Below are 17,891 nucleotides of genomic sequence, written 5' to 3' on the forward strand. Positions count from 1 at the left end.
TCTCCAATAATCTGAAAGCATTGTGATTTCCAAAATCTTCAAACTGGATCAGAACTGTTTCCCCAAACCTGGAAAGGAAACCAGTAAAGATAGGGACAGTTAGATACCAAGAGCAACAAAGAAAGTCCAGCTGCCCACATGCGTAAAGTAATTACCTCTTAGTAGCAGCTCTCATGAACTCGTCAATCAGGTCATCGTAAGGTTTACCAGTCACACGCTTCTGAGGCACTCCAATATATAATGGGTCATCTAGCAAGGCCTGCAAGATAAGATAATATTAGTGATCAAGAATAATTGTTATTATTCTTTAACATCCTTGTTTAGATGGTAGCATTGAATATTATGGTTTTAGCCACTTCACAGGGTTCCCTCCATTTTTACTTTGGGTCCATCATCTCATACTCAATTCTGAATCTGTGAGGTACAGAACTGGTAGTGGTTCATGCATATATTAGACTTTTGATTGGAAGATCAATTAGTGCCAGTGGTTAAACACGGTGTTGGTTGGTCGCTGGTTTCTTTTCTGTAGACTTAACTCCATGCCATTAAACACTCTCTATCCAGACCTATTAATGGGTACTAGAAAACTGTTAAGAAACCAAACAAAAACACTGAAGGTATAACCACATGATCCCCATCCAGTGGAGACTAGCAGCACTCCTTGTGCTGTCATGCCACAGAAGAACATTGCATGATTATGGTTTTTGTTTGAGAAGTACAGTTTGAGACATTCACATATTCAGAGTATTTAGAGGTAGCATCTGCCTACGGTTAAATGTATCTTCTGATTTGAAGTTGTCATTTGCCCAGGATTCCTTCTATAGGAACACTAAACAATGTAAGGACCAATTAAGTGCTAGTTCATGAATGCAGCCCATGTCAGTTCATTCAGTTTTAACTAGACTGACTGACTGACTGACTCATTTCTGGAGTTCAGAAAAAAGAAACATATTCATATTGGATATACCTCCAGACCAAAAGTCACTTTACCTATACAGTCGACTCCCAATAACTCGAACCTTCAAGGGAAATTGAAAAAGGTTAGAGTTATCGGGGCATTCGAGTTATCGAGGGTAAAATTATATAGAAAATGACCTGAAAGGAAAGGAAAATTGGTTCGAGTTAGCGTGGGGTTCGAGTTAGCAAGGGTTCGAGTTATCGTGAGTCGACTGTACTCCCATCTTAAATGCAAGTTGAGATCTGCCAGAGATTATTGTGACAACTTCCCATAAATAAAACCTTAGAACTACTAAATAAAGTTAATTTTTCAATAGCTAGCCTCCCTTGCAAACGTTCTTTTGGCTCATCACGCAATCTTTCCTTCCCAACATTGCGCAAAAAGGGTATCTGTGAGGGAGGCTATTATTTTAATAGCCAGCGCATGGAGATTAAAAAGAACAGAACATTTTTATCAGACCTGATTGTTAGTTCCTACATCAATCATGACAGGAAGACAGACTCTTGGATCAATTCCACTGCACACTGTGTAAAGAGCAAGTTTACCAACTGGTATCCCCATTCCACAACAGCCAAGGTCCCCCAGACCAAGAATACGCTCACCATCTGTCACTACAATGGCCTACAATTTGCAAAGACAAAGTTAAGATTATTTTGCACAACACAAATTAAAAACAAGCCTCTTTTAATTATGTTATGTACTATAGATGCACTTACTGCTTACATTGTACTTTGGTACAGCCAATGAGGTTATTTTTTCCTGCCCCTCCTCTATCCCCCCCCCCTCCCCTCCACCCTCCCCCAACATACAGTCAACAGCAGAAGACTTGAGTCACATTTACCTTGACATGGGGACGGCCAAAAGGTGGCTGTTTATTTACAGAATTATACTAGCAATAATTTCAGGACTTTGATAACTGGCTGCTAAATAGGTGGCCGCTTAATAGGGTTGTAACTGTAATTTGTATTTCTCATTTAAATTAACACCTTTTTCATTAGGCACTTGAACCTTCCAGGAAAATAATGAGGAAGCAATAATAATTTATTACTTCAAGTGTCATCATATATACAGGTATGATCCTGAAGGCACATTTCTTATTAAATAAAGTAAATGTCTTTAATAGATATTTTTTAAAAAGCTTATAATAAATAAATATTATCTTATACTGGGTATCCACTGGATGCACAGATGTACTACTGCATCGAGGCTTACTTAAGCTACACGTATCATACAAGCCACATATATGTACCTTCACATCCTCCACTGGCCAGTTTGCCAAGAGTTCTTCAACATGTCCAAGGTCATGAATGGAAATAAACAGACCCTTGGGTTTCCTGAAAATCATGCCATACTTCTGACAAGCAAGTCCTACAGTTGGCGTATAAACAATTGGCATTAATTCTTCTGTGTGATCCATGAGGAGTTTGAAGAATAATGATTCATTTCTTTCCAGCAAAGCCATGAGTTGAATGTATCTTTGAAGATCATCAGCTTTTCTCTGTAGTTCTGCATAAACTCGCTTGCACTGGATCTCTTGCGTTGATACGCATGGTGGAAGGAGGCCATGGATTCCAAGGATTTGTCGTTCTTCTAAAGTGAAAGCCGTTCCCTGAAATGAAAAAGCCAGCAACAAAAATTGAGGATATCTTGACATTGCTTAGCATTATAAAAAGAAAAAATAAAAACCCTCACTTCCATCAAAATTACGGTGGAACCTTGAGTTATGACCACCTGGTTATTACAACCACCTTTTTGCACCCCAAATGAATAGAAAAGCCAGTTATTTCCTATTGTTTTAATCCAACCACCCTGTTAATATGACCACATTTTCCCGGCCCGGAGGTGGTCGTATTAACAGGGTTCTACTGTAGTACCTTTTAATGAAAGGCAAAAAAAAATTATGATTTGCTTCCTAGTTACTGAGTTTTAATTAAATATATATTAGTTGTGGTTACACTAGCCCTTTTACCCATGTGTAACTAGCATTTCCCCACGGGTAAGGATGTTTTTGTGTGTAACCGCTTTTCCCAGACCGAAACTGCATTTGGGTTATTTCCATGGATACATCAAAGAGAACAAAAGAAATTCCCATTCATGACAGTTTCTGAACTGAAAAGTATGGTTTATCTGCTCCCTGAGGTGGCTTGGCCAATCATCATGCAGAACGTAGCTAACACAGGAAATCGCCTGCTATGCTCTGAGTTGACCTCTGATACGCTTGGCTGATTTCGGGCTTACTGGTAGCACAAGGTGACATGGCAGGATTTCATGCATCGGCTGAACACTAGTCAAAACGAAGATTCCTACTACAACCGGTATTTCTTTGAGGCAAGTAACCAAACAAGGCCGCAGGGAAACCATACTGGTAATCCCCTGTATGATGTTGGCAGAGCTCAAAATCAGCCTCTCCTGCACTATCCAGCGATGCTAAATCCCTACGCGATATATCAGAACCCGTTGCCCGGTACTAGCAATCACCTTCAGTTTGAACCAGACAGGGACAGTACTAGTCCACGTCCAACAAGTGAAACCTCGAACAGAAGTGATGATTGCAACAAGCGCAGTAGCTGGTCGTTAACCGAATCTAATTATATTTTACCCTGAGGGGAGTTCTTTTATTGTGTAATCGCATCCCCAAGGGTAACATGAAATCTGAGCTAAACCGAACCCAAGCCATTTACCCTCCGGAAGGCCCCAAACCCAAGGTGTGTGCAACCACAACTAGTAAAGCTCAGTAACTAGGAAGCAAATCATTAATTTTTGTAAATTTTTTTACAATGCCCATTAGCTCAGTTTGAAATAAATGTCCTAGGCCCAGTTGTTCAAAGCCCGATTTAAAAAAAAAATGAAATAAATTTAAATCGTTGAATGTAAACCTGCAAGTTGTTGAATTTTGCAACAAATGGCTAACCTTCAAGACATGCATAGAATTACATACGGAGAATATTAAATTTGCATTTTGAGCAACAATCTGAAAGAATCACATTAGAAAACTCATTATGGCAATAGCCTTGTAAACTCTCCTTTCCAATACCAAATAGGGAAAATTGTAATAATTACACATCTATAGCAGAAGTATTAGCCGTATTTATAACAACGTCCGACCACGATTAATGCAAATCGTTCACTCCCGGCCAGGAACCGAACAATAGGCAAATACAATCCCTGCAGGGTTTGATTAAGCTGGACTGTTGTTGCGCACTTTTTTACAACGTACACCAGAAACTGAAAAAACGCTGCAGCTGAAACACACTGTAATATTATTGATAATCTTCGTACAACAATATTTGAGTTTAGCTTTCTTTGAACACAGTCACCGTGCTTTGATTCATTGGCGCGCCTTGTAATGGCGTGAACACGTACACACGGCCATCGTTTTGCAGAGATTTGCATTTGAAATTGATCAGTCAACAAGTTAAGCATAAAGCAAGGTTTCCCTAGTCAGGAATACTATACGCAGAAACGAAAATTACAATGAGTCACAAAGTAAAACAATTAAAGAAAAAACAGAAAATCGTCGTACAACTCAACAAATAAAAAATTGGTGCGTCTCTGCCAGCTTTGCTGCAACGAGACCGTGCGCTATCGATCCCCGAAAGAGTTCGGGTTTTAGCTCAAATGTCTTACCTTGTTCAGACGTGGATCCCGCATAATATCCGTTCCTCTGATGGTAGGAATCTTGTTAACATGCCTAACCTCTGACATGGCTATTCCTGAAGTTTGGATCACTGATAGCCCTTCCCTGTGATTTCCAGCTACCGCCTCTTGTCTGGAAAAATCAGTCACGCGGAAAAGATTAGATTGCATGACAAAAAGAGACAAAAGAATCAGCTTTCAGAAAGTTAATAAGTTGACATGCAGTTAATTAATAAGTACTTTATAGACCTTAACTGTTCAAGTACAGTGACTCAAACATTCCAAAAATTTTAGAAAAAGCAGTTTAAATGAAAGAAAACTTTCAAAATGGGAACTGCAGAGCGAAAGTTGTTGTTAACAGAAAAATCCCTAACCTTCTGAAGAACATTTTTCGAAAAAACGTTCTTCGAGCTAGGCGAAAATAAAAACAACTATGCATACCCGTAAAACAGGAATCAGTAAAACTAACGGATTTTTCAGCTGACATCAGCTTAGCTTTCAGAAAGCGCGCGGACTTTGAAAATCGAACTAAAAAGAACGCGAAGAATCTTTTTGGCGGAAAAATCCCTCGAATGGAATAGTGGAATGATGGGAAGGGAACAACTATACACCACTGTCAATTTCTTATTTTAACAAACTATTTCAAAGTTTTAATATTTATGGAGTCTTGCATTTTAAATCTTGCACCCGTACCATTGCTTCTGTTGGTCCCCCTTTACATTTTGCAAGATTTCATTTTCTGTAATTTTACTTTAAGCTTATTAAATTTAAGCTGCTTTTATACTGTAAAACAATTTAAATTACGGAAGATCTTGGGTTCGTTTCTCGCCAGGGATCCAGACTTCTCTTTTTGTCCCACACTCCTCTGAAAATGTTTACTCCCTTCTTTAAGCCTCTTGAAAATCAAGAGGACACTGCCAACAGGCTTTTGATCAATATTATACAACATATTTAATGAGCAATATATTTTGTTGTTAATCAGTTTTTGTAAGAACGGAAACGTTTTAGCTAAACGGTTACAAAAGGGCAAAAGTAAACTGAAAAAGTTTGATTAGATCTGTAGTTAATTTGTTAAATCTCTCCCAACAAAACTGCTCATGAACGTTTACAAACTGAGGGGGGGGGGGGGGGGGAACGCTAGCGCTAGAGTTACCCTAGCAGTCACTCGGATATTTCTTCCTTTTTTACACGACCTATTTACAAGGCAGATAGGGTTAACCTTAGCTAATGGCTTGGGTTACCCTAGCACCAGGGGTTCGAATCCTCGCCGGAGAACCATATTTTCGCATACGTTATATCTTGCTTTTACACGATAACTCGCCTACCAGGGACAACTTTTTACTCATTTGTTTCCAGACCCTTTGAAAAGTTGAAAAGAGCAGTCAAAATCGAGGAACGAGCCTGACCCGGCTCACTGCCACCTGCCTTCACTCACAGAAACCGAAAATGTTTCTGGCGAACGGTCTACAGGCCCTCTTTTATATATTTCTTGGCCGCCATTTTGATTTCAATTTTACTCTTTAATAGACTACGAGTAGTTCCCCATTTTTCCTCAGGGATAGTAGGGCGAGCGAAACGCGAGCGCGCGTGAAAATCACCCCACGCGGGGTGATTTTCAAGCGCGCTCGCGTTTCGCTCGCCCTACTATCCCTGAGGAAAAATGGGGGACTACTCGTAGTCTACTCTTTAAAGGCCTTTGTCCTATGTTTTGAAGCGGCCGGCCGCGTGGGGACGGGGAGTGTTGCGTGACTTCGGCCCGAGCGGCTGCGAAGGAGACTAACTATTTGAGGGATGAATACAATAAAATCTGCAATTCCACAGCGACAAACCAATGAGTGGTGCCGGATCACTTGTAGACCTGGATCAGCAAATTATCTCAAATACAAAATATTAACGGCAGACTGATCCCAACGGCGGAGGTGACGAGCTTGATAGAACAAACTACAAAAGCTAGAATAACTGAAATATATTTGTTTTTTTTTTAAAAAAAAAAACAATATTTTTGCCCGATATTTCGGTTTGCAATACAAACCTTCCTCGGGGGCTGAACGAAAAAGAAAAGTGAGAAACATAAAAGGATCGTTACGAAGAAGATTTAAAATATAAAATACATTTGAGGGATACCCTGCAAGCAGATTTCTTCGATCTCTCTAGAAAAATCGGAAAGAGGAAGCGACCTTCCTGAGGGAGGGTTAGGAGCCTTGACCGGCAAAGAATCATTCTCCGCCAGGGAACGGCCATTCTCAAAAATCAGATCAAGGAACCAAGGAATGGTTCCAGAATTGGACCGGCCTGCTTTTTTGCAGGTCTAACAATCGGATAGCAGGTCCCGTGTGAAACAAAACAGGGTCCATTTGGAATCCTTAATCGGAGTCGATATAAAGACTTCGACTTATTCACAGCAGTAGTTCTTGGATGACAAATTGAGACTTCCAGCCACAATCAATTGTTTTTGATAGCCATTCGACATGTTTATCACCAAAATAACCATTTTTTCTTTCATTATCCAGTCAACGCACACAGCTAGGGTCAATTGTCTGCAGCCTCGCTCCCACACCCAGGGTGAGTGGGAACGAGGCTCACAGACAGTTAACAAAAAGTTCTTCGCATGACCATAGCCCGTTGTCCTGTCTCTTAAAATCAAAGACTGAAGGTAACCCAACACACACGGGTATCATTCAAATAGTAGTATAATAGCCTTTGATACCCGACAGTGTAGTGAGTCCGTAACTTAGCATCAGTGGGGGCAGATCTCTCCAACAAAAAAAATTGTTGAAACTAATTTCGTTTTTCCGGTCAGAAAAGTTTGATGGCACACTGCCAAAAATAAATCATGAAAAAACAAGATAATTTTAAGTCTTGCCAATTTGCATATGCTTAGCGGACGAGATAGATGCATGTTTGACATTAATTTTACTGAACAGGAACAATTTGACCCAGGTGAGGGGAAACATAACACTCCCAACACACACAAACTTGCTTGCCATTTTTCCGACCGGATTACCTATGATTACCACTTTTTGCAAACTAAGAAAATATCTGTACTTGCGTTTTGTTGTCAACAAAAAAAGATACGTTATTGCACAGAACTCGCACGTTTGGATTCGCCAAGAACCGCACTGGAAAAAAATTCCCGTTCTAGGAAACAGTTCGCTGGGGACCTTTTACATCACTAAACGTATTATAGAACCGGAATTTATCATCACAATTTTGGCGCATATAGCGTTAAAACGAGGCTCGCTGACTCCAACTAAGTCAACTTACGATTTTTCATTTTTTGAGGTTCATTTGGCAATTCCTAAATTTTGAAGCGAAAAGTTTTAGTACTTACAATCAGACGAGGTACCGCTGGGTCGGTATTACTTTTCCTGAAAACACTTGAAAAACTATTCAGCCCTCCAGGTCCAGCCTGAGCTTATATGAGGCGCTGGACTAAAAATAGTGAAAAAATAATTTCTTCACTTCGCCGTTTTTCAACGTTGTTGTTTTGAAACGGCTTGAATTTCTACCGGAAGTAATCTCGTGCAGGTGATAGGCACGTGAAAAATTTAATTTAACACTCTGCGTTGACATCTTACAATCCGAGGTCTGAAGTGAAAATGAACAAAACAAAAATTCACCAAAACCCTTAAGTTGAGTTTACACCCACGTGGAAGTTACTGATCCGCAAGGGAAAAAAAGTTTTTTTGTTTTAGATCTTGCGTAGTCTGCCAGACTGGACGCACTAGAGGCAAATTGCCTCGTGTAAATAAATGAAAACAACTCAAAATGCAAAGCTAGTATACACACGGAAATAAATAAGGCACCTGATTCAATCGCCAGTATTTTGGCTGGAAGAACTTACCAGTTCTGCTATCAACAAGGCCAAGGCTACATTATATAAAATTTGACGGCCCCTCTCAGTGAGTGGTAGCTTATTAGTCAAGCCTAGGTCACGCGCAGGCATGGCCCTCTCATGTTTGCAAGAGTTTTTCCTTCTACTAAGAAGGACCTCCAAGGTTGCAATATCGACTGATTTTCTGGGCTGGAGGGGACAGAAGGGAGCTCGTGGAATGGGTGTGATCCAACCTAGCTCCCAGGGTCTCTCTTCTTCCCGCCCCCTGGAGCGAGGGAGGAGACCCTAGGCCAGGCTGGTCACGTGTCTCCCGGACAAAATTATCCCTGAGGGATGGGTCCTATGTAGAAGAGAGACCCTGGGAACTAGGTTGGGGTGTGATTAAGAGTCGAGATATCTTTTAAAATAGTAATAAAAGGTTATTTTTAACAACCCGATGACAGAAGAACAACTCTAGATAGTCGTCTCTCATGTCCGTCGTAAAGTACCCGGCATATTGAGTTGAGTGGACACTACAGGACACCGGTCACACTAGCAGTCGGATTTTTCAAGTCTTTGTTTAGTCAAAGGTTCACAAAATGTACGTTGGGTTTTTCTATCTTTTGTTCATCACTTTTTTACATTCAGCCATGAATTACAGTCCATATCGTGGTGTTTTATCTACAACAACAACATTTTATTGAAAATTAGAGATAAGAACAAGATCTCTCTCATTTCATCTGTGTGGTAAACGCAGTTTTGCCAACTTCGATGTGTGTACAGGTGAGCCACTATTTTTTTGTCGTCGTCCTAACAGGCTCATCGCATAGAGAGCTGAATTTACCCGAGTTCACTAGATCCTACATCCACCTTTCCAATTATGTGTGACCTTTTAGCTAGTAATGCGAATTGTTGAGGTTACCTATCTCACAAGTCGCTGTAAGGGGGCATTCAGTTTTTCTGGAAATACGTTGCTCAAGTTTCCACCAATCCAAAAAGTGCCTTCATTTATCAATTTGTAGATCGTTGTTGTGATCTTGTCTGTTGTTGGTTTTTGCGATTGTTGGGAGTCTTATATTAGAGAAGGAGAAAACGGGTAGGTAGAAACGTAGTAAAATGAGAAATAGTGGAGATTTTATAAAGTTTTAAAATTAAAATTAGATTTAGAGAGTCGGACGCCAAAACAGGCGGCTATTAACTCAAAGTACTCTCACTTGGTTGCGGTCTGTCTTTAGTATTGGCATGTGCCAAACTTTATACCCCTCTCATATTGTTCTCCAAATCCCATTCCATTTCAGCGATAGTTAAATTTTGGCTCGGGTAAAATTTTCGCAATGTCGCCCGATAATCCCCATGATGCAAAACCGAGAAAGTACAAAAAGTCCAGAAAAAAAATTAGTTTTGTCGACTTACACACAGAAGACAACCCTTCATCGTGTTACTGTGGTATTGGGTTGTGATAGTGCAAGAGAATGTACACGCCTGTAGATTCCTTTCATGTGATTAGTTTTAAAACTAATGCTAAAATGTTCAAAAAGCATTAACGTGTAAGAAATTTTGAGAACCGGAATGGGATACGCATCAACCTCGATCCCAGTGCACTTTCAGTAGAATACTCGGGAACGGGACGGGATGGATGGTGCGCGGGACAAGGGATTGCGAAAGCGCAACCTAGTTCAACCTTTATTGCGTCAATACAATGTCTGGGACTTTGATTTCCTGCTTTCAAAGTCCCCACTTTCTTCGCTTAACGAACTGCGAACTGCTTCTTAGTTCAGAAAATAGGAAATTGAAAACGGATGTTATTTTCCAGCGATGTTGATGATTCTGAATATTCTCAACACTCGTCAGATCTGTTTGTGTCATAAATTGACAGAGAAATCAGACCAGTGAAGAAGCAGTCATGATAGGAAGTTTAGAAAAAACGATTTACAAAACGCTGATCTTTTTTAACTGCTTTGCACTTTAAAACTGCTTTTGCACAATAAAACGGACCCAGAATGAACCTTCTGCTGAAGCCTATGAAATCAAAAATGCGATTTCAATGTACGCCGCAATAATTATTTCTGCAAGGGTTTCAAGGAGCATAATCCATGACAGTTAAACTAGAATTAAATCTGTACTGCCACTTGGCATACCTTGCATTTTCCTCATTGTGCTGTCCTCTGCCCATGTTGTTCGAGAAATCAAGAAGGTGAAATCAAAGTTGCATTCAGCGCGATGGCTTGGTTGTGAAAATGTTCCTCTAGCTACCTGTCGTGTTTATAAAAAATGTAGTCTTGTAAACCGACGCCGCCTTTACATTGCTTGTCAACAAATTCTCAGCCAGCCAGTAAAAATGCAAGCCTTCATGAGCCTCCTATTGTCTGAAGTTTTCTAACATCTCGTCTGGGATCGATGCCTGTAGTAGTTGTTGGGCAATCCAGAGTCGTGATTTACACGTGGAAATTACAAAGCTTTAGAAAGTAAATTAATACGTTTCTTGAGCGCCATAATCCGCCAGCTCTCCATGGCGCTTTGCAATAATAATTGCAAATCGAATTAAGTCTTAAACTTAGTTTTAAATACCGCTACCGATGATGATTAATGTAATGGTAAAATTGTTTCGGTCTTGATCACTCTATCACCACAGGCTCATCTTTAAAGATCTTTTAAACGCACGGCCCGAGTTCTTGTATCTCAAAAGAACTCTGATGTAGCTCGGTGTCAATCCATTTAGAGTCTAAGGCCCAGTTCAGACGTTGAACTTTTCATGAGCCGAACTTAACTCAAATTAAGGTCGGCCCAAATCGCGAAAATCCAGCCTTTTGATTGAGACGCCGAACTTAAGCCGAACTTAATTTACTTGAAGCAAAACATGCTCTCTTCGAGAAACTGCATCTGAAATACGTTATAACAATTTATGCATTAGGTTCGGCCCATGAAAAGTTCGGCGTCTGAATCAAAGCCGTTCCAAGGCCGAAATTCCCAGCTGAGCCGTTCCAAATTGAAGCAGTCGTTCTCAACTGTCAGATGCCGAACTTTTCATGTACTTAATTCAAGGTATTAGGTTCGGCTCATGAAAAGTTCGGCGTCTGAACTAGGCCAAAAGTAAATTGAAATAACAAAACACGACATGCAAAAATGTCAATATCAGTTCGCTAGTCCAACTGAAAATTAAAACCAGTAGTAGAAAAAGAGTTTAACAAATTTAATCGGAGTTCTAATTTCATTTATATCAAGAAAAATTCCATTTTGATGGATAAGCGTCACGTGACTGTCTCCTGTGTCTTTTTTTATGCTCCTAAACTCTAAAAAAAACTATTTTCAACAGCAGCTTATATAAACGTTTTCTTTTAAAGACTCTTAGTTTGAAAATAAATAGATCTTGAGACGTATACTAAAGCGTTGTGTTGTTATATCGTTCTATAATCACGCCTTCAACTCCAAAATTTCTGCCGTTTTCGCAACTTCAACAATGTTGAAAATCTTGAAGAGCAAATATTGCCAGCCGTTTGGTCCATGTGATCGGTGAGCGAGTACGGCATGCTGTTACTGCTTAATGACAGCTGGACATCAAATCAGAGTCCACCACTGAAATAAGTGACGCAATGGCCTGGCCATGCCGGTACTTAGTGTAAAACCAATTAGAATGTCCCATAGTAAATGGCCTACTCTCTATATATAGCCCGGCGTATCCAATCGATGGAAACCGATGATCGGAAATTCAATCGATCAGTCGATATCAATCGATAAAATTAGTTAATTGGTATCGATTGGTATCGGCCAATCGATGACCAATCGATAACCACACAAAAACCGTTCATCGATTGCTATCGATTGGCTCAGCAACCTTGAACAGACGTCACGCACGCTACTTGTCCGATCATCCGCTATTTTTAGGAAGCCCTGGGGGCAAAAATTGGGAAAACAAATTCCGACCCAGAATATACCAAACACCAAAACTAAAATGGCTCATGGCTTACTACTAGGATTTTAGACACAATTGGCGCCTTCATAGATTTTTTAGTTTGTATGTATGTGATCAGTCTTTGTGTTCGTTATTATAAGGCTAGGTATTGCTGCTTTATTCATTATTTTGCAACAACTCATGCTGCTGTTGTTGGCAATTTCATTGTTTGCAAAAGTACAACTTCTGTTACCAGACTTTTTCTGTGAAGGCACGATGCAACCACTTTCCGTTTTTTGAAGTCTATAGATTGGCCCATGGAACAAACTTTTAATTTGTCAAAAAAAAAAAAGGAATCCTGTGGACGGGGCATTGACGTTAAAATGTGTTTATAATCACTGCGTACAAAGTTGTTTTTTATGCGTCGATTCCGGTTCCGTCAATCTGCAACCAATCGATACCAATCGATACCAATTTATCTGTCGATTGGTATTGATAATGGATACCAATCGATAACCACACGAATCTTCGCCATCGATTGGTCATCGATTATCAATATCAATCGATTAATTGATATCGATTGGTATCGATTGATATCGATTGTCATCGATTATCGATTCCATCGATTGGATACCCCGGGTATATAGCTACTTTACGTAATAGATAGATAGATAGAGCCTACTTATATACTTTTACAAATATGGTTACCATACACCTTTAGAGGTGTCTCGCGTCCACGCGTTGTAGCGCGTCCGCTTTAAACTGTAAATACCTAAACCCCTATATCAAATTAAAGCTTATAAAGCTGGCTATCAAACTATACCAAAAATTTTGAATTAAACTGAATTGTCGAATTTTTAACGACCTCTCAATCACCTTTTGAAAGCTACAAGCAAAAGCGAATTTTGTTTTTCACTAATTTCATTTGCTCCTCATGTTTCCGGCTTTTATGTGCTTCTTGTTTAACCCCGACGTAGTCAATCGAACGTTCGGTAATCGAACCCAATCGCTCGATTGGGTTCGGTAATCGAACTAAAAAAAATTTGCCAACCGAACGCAATCGAACGTTCGGTAATCGAACAGTTCAACAATCGAACATAATCGAACTCAATCGAACACCTCAACAATCAGAAACGCGAACCAGTTTCATCTGGTCTGAAACAAAGCGTTGCGGTCAAATAAGTTTTTTATTGGCTTCTATTTCAAACACGAGTACAACAGGCAAGATGTCGGACAGGGCAGAGGTGAAACTTACTATTCTGGAAGCGGTGGTAAAGGGCTACCACGAGTGCTCTTTCGCCGTCCGTGTCGGGGATAAATTTTTTGTCAAGCAGAAAAGAGGAGATAGGGGTCCGGCGAAAAAGACAGTTTACATGTTGTACTGAGCCGCTCATGTTATATTTATATTGTGAATGGATCAGTTTCGAATCAGCTAAACAATAAAGATTTTAGGTCATTGAAATGTGTTAACCAGTATCTCTCACACTTGCTCCTCTAGTTAAAACTCAGTTAAAGAGAAAATTCCTTCCAACTTTACTAAGAGTTAATGCTTATCGATTCTGTATACCATTTTGTTTTTCTACCGAACCCAATCATTTGATTGAGTTCGATTGGGTTCGGTAAACGAACATAATCGAACTCACAAAAAAGTTCCAGTTCGATTATGTTCGATTGCCGAATCAATCGAACTCCAATCGAGCTATTGGGTTCGATTGGTTTTTGGTTCGGTTTCGTTCGATTGAATACGCCGGGTTTTACTTAAATTACAACGTCATGATAAGGTTTTGCCATCATCACAGCTAACAAACCGACTACACCTCCCGATTTTCGCTGCATATATATCAGCGTTCGCTTAGCAACAAAGCCCAAATGACAATTTTTCGGCCAAAGAACAACACCAAAAATTACACTACTTTATCGTCAATGTTTCCCCTAGTCGCTCACACTTGGTACACCCCTCGTCGAAGGGAAGGGGAGAGAGGAGAGAGAGGAAACGCTTGCCCGCAAACCCCATGATTTTGAAAAACGCCCAATTGACATTTGACGCTTCAGCGAATTCATGGCCAAGCAAGTAAAGTAGGCCAAGCAACTAAAGTATACCAAGCAAGTAAAGAGACAAGCAAGTAAAGTAGGCTAAGCAAGTAAAGTACACTGACCAAGCAAGTAAGGCAACTTTTGGCTCGTCACGCAATCCGCGTGACGAGCCAAAAGAGCTTCTGCGAGGGAGGTTAAACTGTTCTATGTCCACAGTCAAGAGCAGATCCAGACCAGTTTCCACCATTTTACGGAAAATGGTCACCCACAGATTTTTGACAATAGATAGATATATTTTTAGAACAAAAGAAACTTCCCAAGTTATAGTATGGAAAATGAGAGACTTGAAAACGCAGGAAATGACACTTTCAGGGGTTGGCATTTAAACATGTTCAGGGGGAGCACGCCCCCGGATCAGAACCTTGCGTCTTCGACGCTTGCATTATCGGTAAAAGGTCACATTTCTTCCTCGATCCGTGTCCGACAGTGTTTTCAGCAAACGCTCAATTTCATTGATTTGCACCTGCCAAGTTTTTCATGTTTACATCTCCATGTAAGACCATAAATTTAGACTAAAAATTCACTTCAGCCGATGTAAAAAGGATTTTAGAAAAAATATATATATTTACGGGCTCTATTTCTCCAGTTTTAACTCCTTTTTAGTTATCTTTCATTTCCAGGAAACTTTAAATTCCTCTTATCCTTTATTTCGCACACTAAATTAATTCCCCTTGTCACTTTACATTTCATCTTTTCCATTCACTTAATGCTAGGCTTCAAAGTTTCCTTTAAAACTCCTTTTATCGTATCTAGCAACTGAGAACCCTCCTCGATTTTGTGTAGTATTTCAATCTTTCCATTTTCCATTGTGCGTTTAATATATGGTATACACTTGTAAAGCTATTTACACTTTCTGTTAAGTATTAACATCTTTGCCAGGTAGTTAAAACTGCTACTGCTAGTACATGCTTGTGATTAGGAAACTTTAGCGACGACGACGGCAGCGGCAGCGAAAAACGGTGTCAGTGTTCAAATGAATTGCGTTATTTCAAACGTCGTTACGATTATCCCAGATCGCTTTAAATGTCAAATGGAGGCGAAGTTTCCTGGAGTTGAATTCTTGAAGACCGTACCCAAGTGTAAAAAGAGAATGAAAAATTGGTTGTCGCGTGTCTACGTGCTCGATAAAACGTCCCATCAGGAAATTCCACGACCTAGTCGAGCAGTGACGACAAAGAAATGTATCAAAAAGTGTAATGGACGTACAGAGTTGTTGTTTTGGTTATAAAACCTATTGCTTTTTTGTCGTTTTTGTTGCCGTCACCGTCGTCGTTGCTAAAGCTTCTTGTTTATTTGACGCGGTCACCATTCATGCTTCATTCTTCCTTACAGAAGCCACCGTAGCAAGCCTTTCCGGCGGCCGTCCGATCGTTCAGGCGGGCATTTAGCCAAAAACGCTTTCACGGCACAGCCCCTTTAAGAATAGCGTAACAAAGTCTCGTGATGTTTGGATACAACACCCAAAGATTTTGGGTTCTTCACCGGACTCTCTCTGCCTAGCGCACATAATTCATAAGCCTGTCTCATTTGGAAGGCAGATCGTTTGGGGGGCATTCTACCTACTGCGGTACCAAGACCGGGACACAAGACACTTGTGATTTCATCCTCGTTGTCCGTCACCGTTCTGTTGTGTTCCTTAACTGCGGATATAAATTTTAAGAAAAAGAAGAACAGGCTAAGTAGATACCTCTTACTAACCGAGTTTGAGGTCCGTATTGTAAGTTGCGGACCGAGTTTTTTCCCGTTTATTTATGGCCCACAAATGAAAACCAATATATACTGATACTAACCAGCTCTTATGACAGCTCTGAATGCCAGGTAAGCATTCACACTGTGAATCACATCCATGGGTACTCTCATGGTTGGAGCACTGATTAGATACTTGATGAGTTTTCCTTCGTTAAACTTTGGATCCTTAAACTTCTTAGTGCTGTCTTTTGGGGACAGTGTCTTAATAATGGCAGCTTGGCCCACCAGTAATTCGCCATCATAATCAACGTTTATCAGTGTTTGTAGTCGGTCTTGCATTTGCCAGCCAAAATGATTTATATAAACCTGTGGTCAAAATAATAATGATAATGATGATGATGATAAATATCTGAATATGTGGCTTTGGGAAGAAAGGAACACCTGGAATCACTGCTTTACTTCAAAAAGCTTGTTTAATGGGCACAGCAAATAGTCTGCAAGAGCAGACACCTTCAGTTTCCGGCTTTTCAGATTTCACTAAATATCTTGCAAAGAACCGTAGACAGCTTAGGCTGTATCAGCATGTGATATAAATTGATGCTCTACAGTAAAAAGGAAACCTATACAAACTTATGGTATTTTTGTAAATAATTTATGAAAATCAATCTGATTCAGAAAATCTGTTTTATTGCAACAGATTTTTATCAAATCAAGATGACACTCATAGAAACTTGCACATTAATCAAACTTACAGTCAAAATTAGTTGTCAAATTATAGTATGGAAACCATCCCATAGCAATTATTATTCTCCTACCATATCAATACCTCCATCCATGAAACCAAAGCTGTTTGCTGGGGATACAATGGCATCTGCCGCTGGAGCTTCTTCAAATATATCACCACAGGTAACCTAACATTAAGAATTGCAGTATTATACCACAACTCTCAATACCAACTTGCCCAGTCGCTAATTGAAAAATGTTAGTCTTAATCTTTGTTGCAAGTTTATAGACCACACATCCAGCTTTAGTACATAATTAAATTATAGTTACATAAAAGAACTCAATCAATATTTCTTGAATACAGACCTAGTTGCTAACTAAATTGGAAGTCAGATAACTATTTTATAAGCTCCCTCCCTCCCCTACACCCAACGACTCACTGCCTGAAAATTTTGAAAAATACAAAAATAAAATAGTACAACTTGTAACACACTACCTAATTTGGTATCATATAATTATGGCACATAAAAATTTTTGTCACTGAGCAAACCTGCATGTAAAAAAACGCTGTACGCTTCAAATGATCTTAACCCTATAATAGGGTAAGGGTTGAAAGAACCAAGCCGCACACCCCCACCAAAAATTCCGAGGAGTACTATTCCCCCCCCCCCCCCCCCCACTCAATCAAAGTGAAACACTGTACTCTTCTGTTTTAAGACAGTCATGAACTTACAGAGGGTTAGAAAATATACAGTGTTGGTAATTGGAAGTGTTGGTGACGACAATTCACTGCCTTCATCCATCTCCTTTGACCAAATCATTCAAGCCATTTTGCCTACGTACCACAAGTAAACTTGCTTCCCTGTATAAACACTCATACCTTAACAGTATTTCTGTATGAAGAAAACTCTTTTTCCCAAGCTTTGGTCATTGCTGGATTGATATCCCTGAGATGAAAAACCACCTCAGAAACTTCTGTAAAATCTTTTTCTGCCATCTTTAAAATCTCTCAAGTACCAGGAGCTCGTCAACACGAATAATCGACGGATTCCACAAGACCTACAACCAAGGAACCTTCAACAAAGACA

At 39.9% G+C, this 17,891-nt stretch overlaps 2 protein-coding genes across 4 annotated transcripts in view; both read right to left on the reverse strand.

The window, feature by feature from the left end:
- LOC146483498 (NADP-dependent malic enzyme-like) overlaps positions 1-10,596 on the reverse strand; it is a 20,612-nt gene extending 10,016 nt beyond the window's left edge. Inside the window, exons 1-6 of one of the 3 annotated variants that reach the window (XM_085105669.1) lie at positions 10,547-10,596; positions 4,586-4,727; positions 2,208-2,567; positions 1,418-1,579; positions 156-259; positions 1-68 (exon numbers count right to left, since the gene is read on the reverse strand). The exon at positions 1-68 is cut by the window's left edge and continues 42 nt beyond it. In XM_085105669.1, coding sequence (XP_084961795.1) covers positions 1-68; positions 156-259; positions 1,418-1,579; positions 2,208-2,567; positions 4,586-4,727; positions 10,547-10,581 — 871 coding nt within the window. In that variant the 5' untranslated portion in view covers positions 10,582-10,596. Of the gene's footprint in view, positions 69-155; positions 260-1,417; positions 1,580-2,207; positions 2,568-4,585; positions 4,728-4,968; positions 5,099-7,925; positions 8,050-10,546 lie in introns of those variants that run through there. The other 2 variants (XM_085105670.1, XM_085105668.1) reach the window with 2 other exon arrangements.
- Positions 10,597-14,820: 4,224 nt separating this feature from the next.
- On the reverse strand, positions 14,821-17,878 carry LOC146483499 (uncharacterized). The gene is made up of 4 exons (XM_085105707.1): positions 17,684-17,878; positions 16,896-16,991; positions 16,182-16,446; positions 14,821-16,031 (listed from the first exon to the last, which is right to left on the reverse strand). The coding sequence occupies exons 1-4, from the start codon at positions 17,798-17,800 to the stop codon at positions 15,808-15,810; spliced, it is 702 nt and encodes a 233-aa protein (XP_084961833.1). The 5' UTR covers positions 17,801-17,878; the 3' UTR covers positions 14,821-15,807.
- Positions 17,879-17,891: the final 13 nt, after the last annotated feature.

Source organism: Pavona decussata, unplaced genomic scaffold, assembly GCF_977016875.1.
Source record: "Pavona decussata unplaced genomic scaffold, jaPavDecu1.1 SCAFFOLD_38, whole genome shotgun sequence".
Classification (NCBI taxonomy): Eukaryota; Metazoa; Cnidaria; class Anthozoa; order Scleractinia; family Agariciidae; genus Pavona; species Pavona decussata.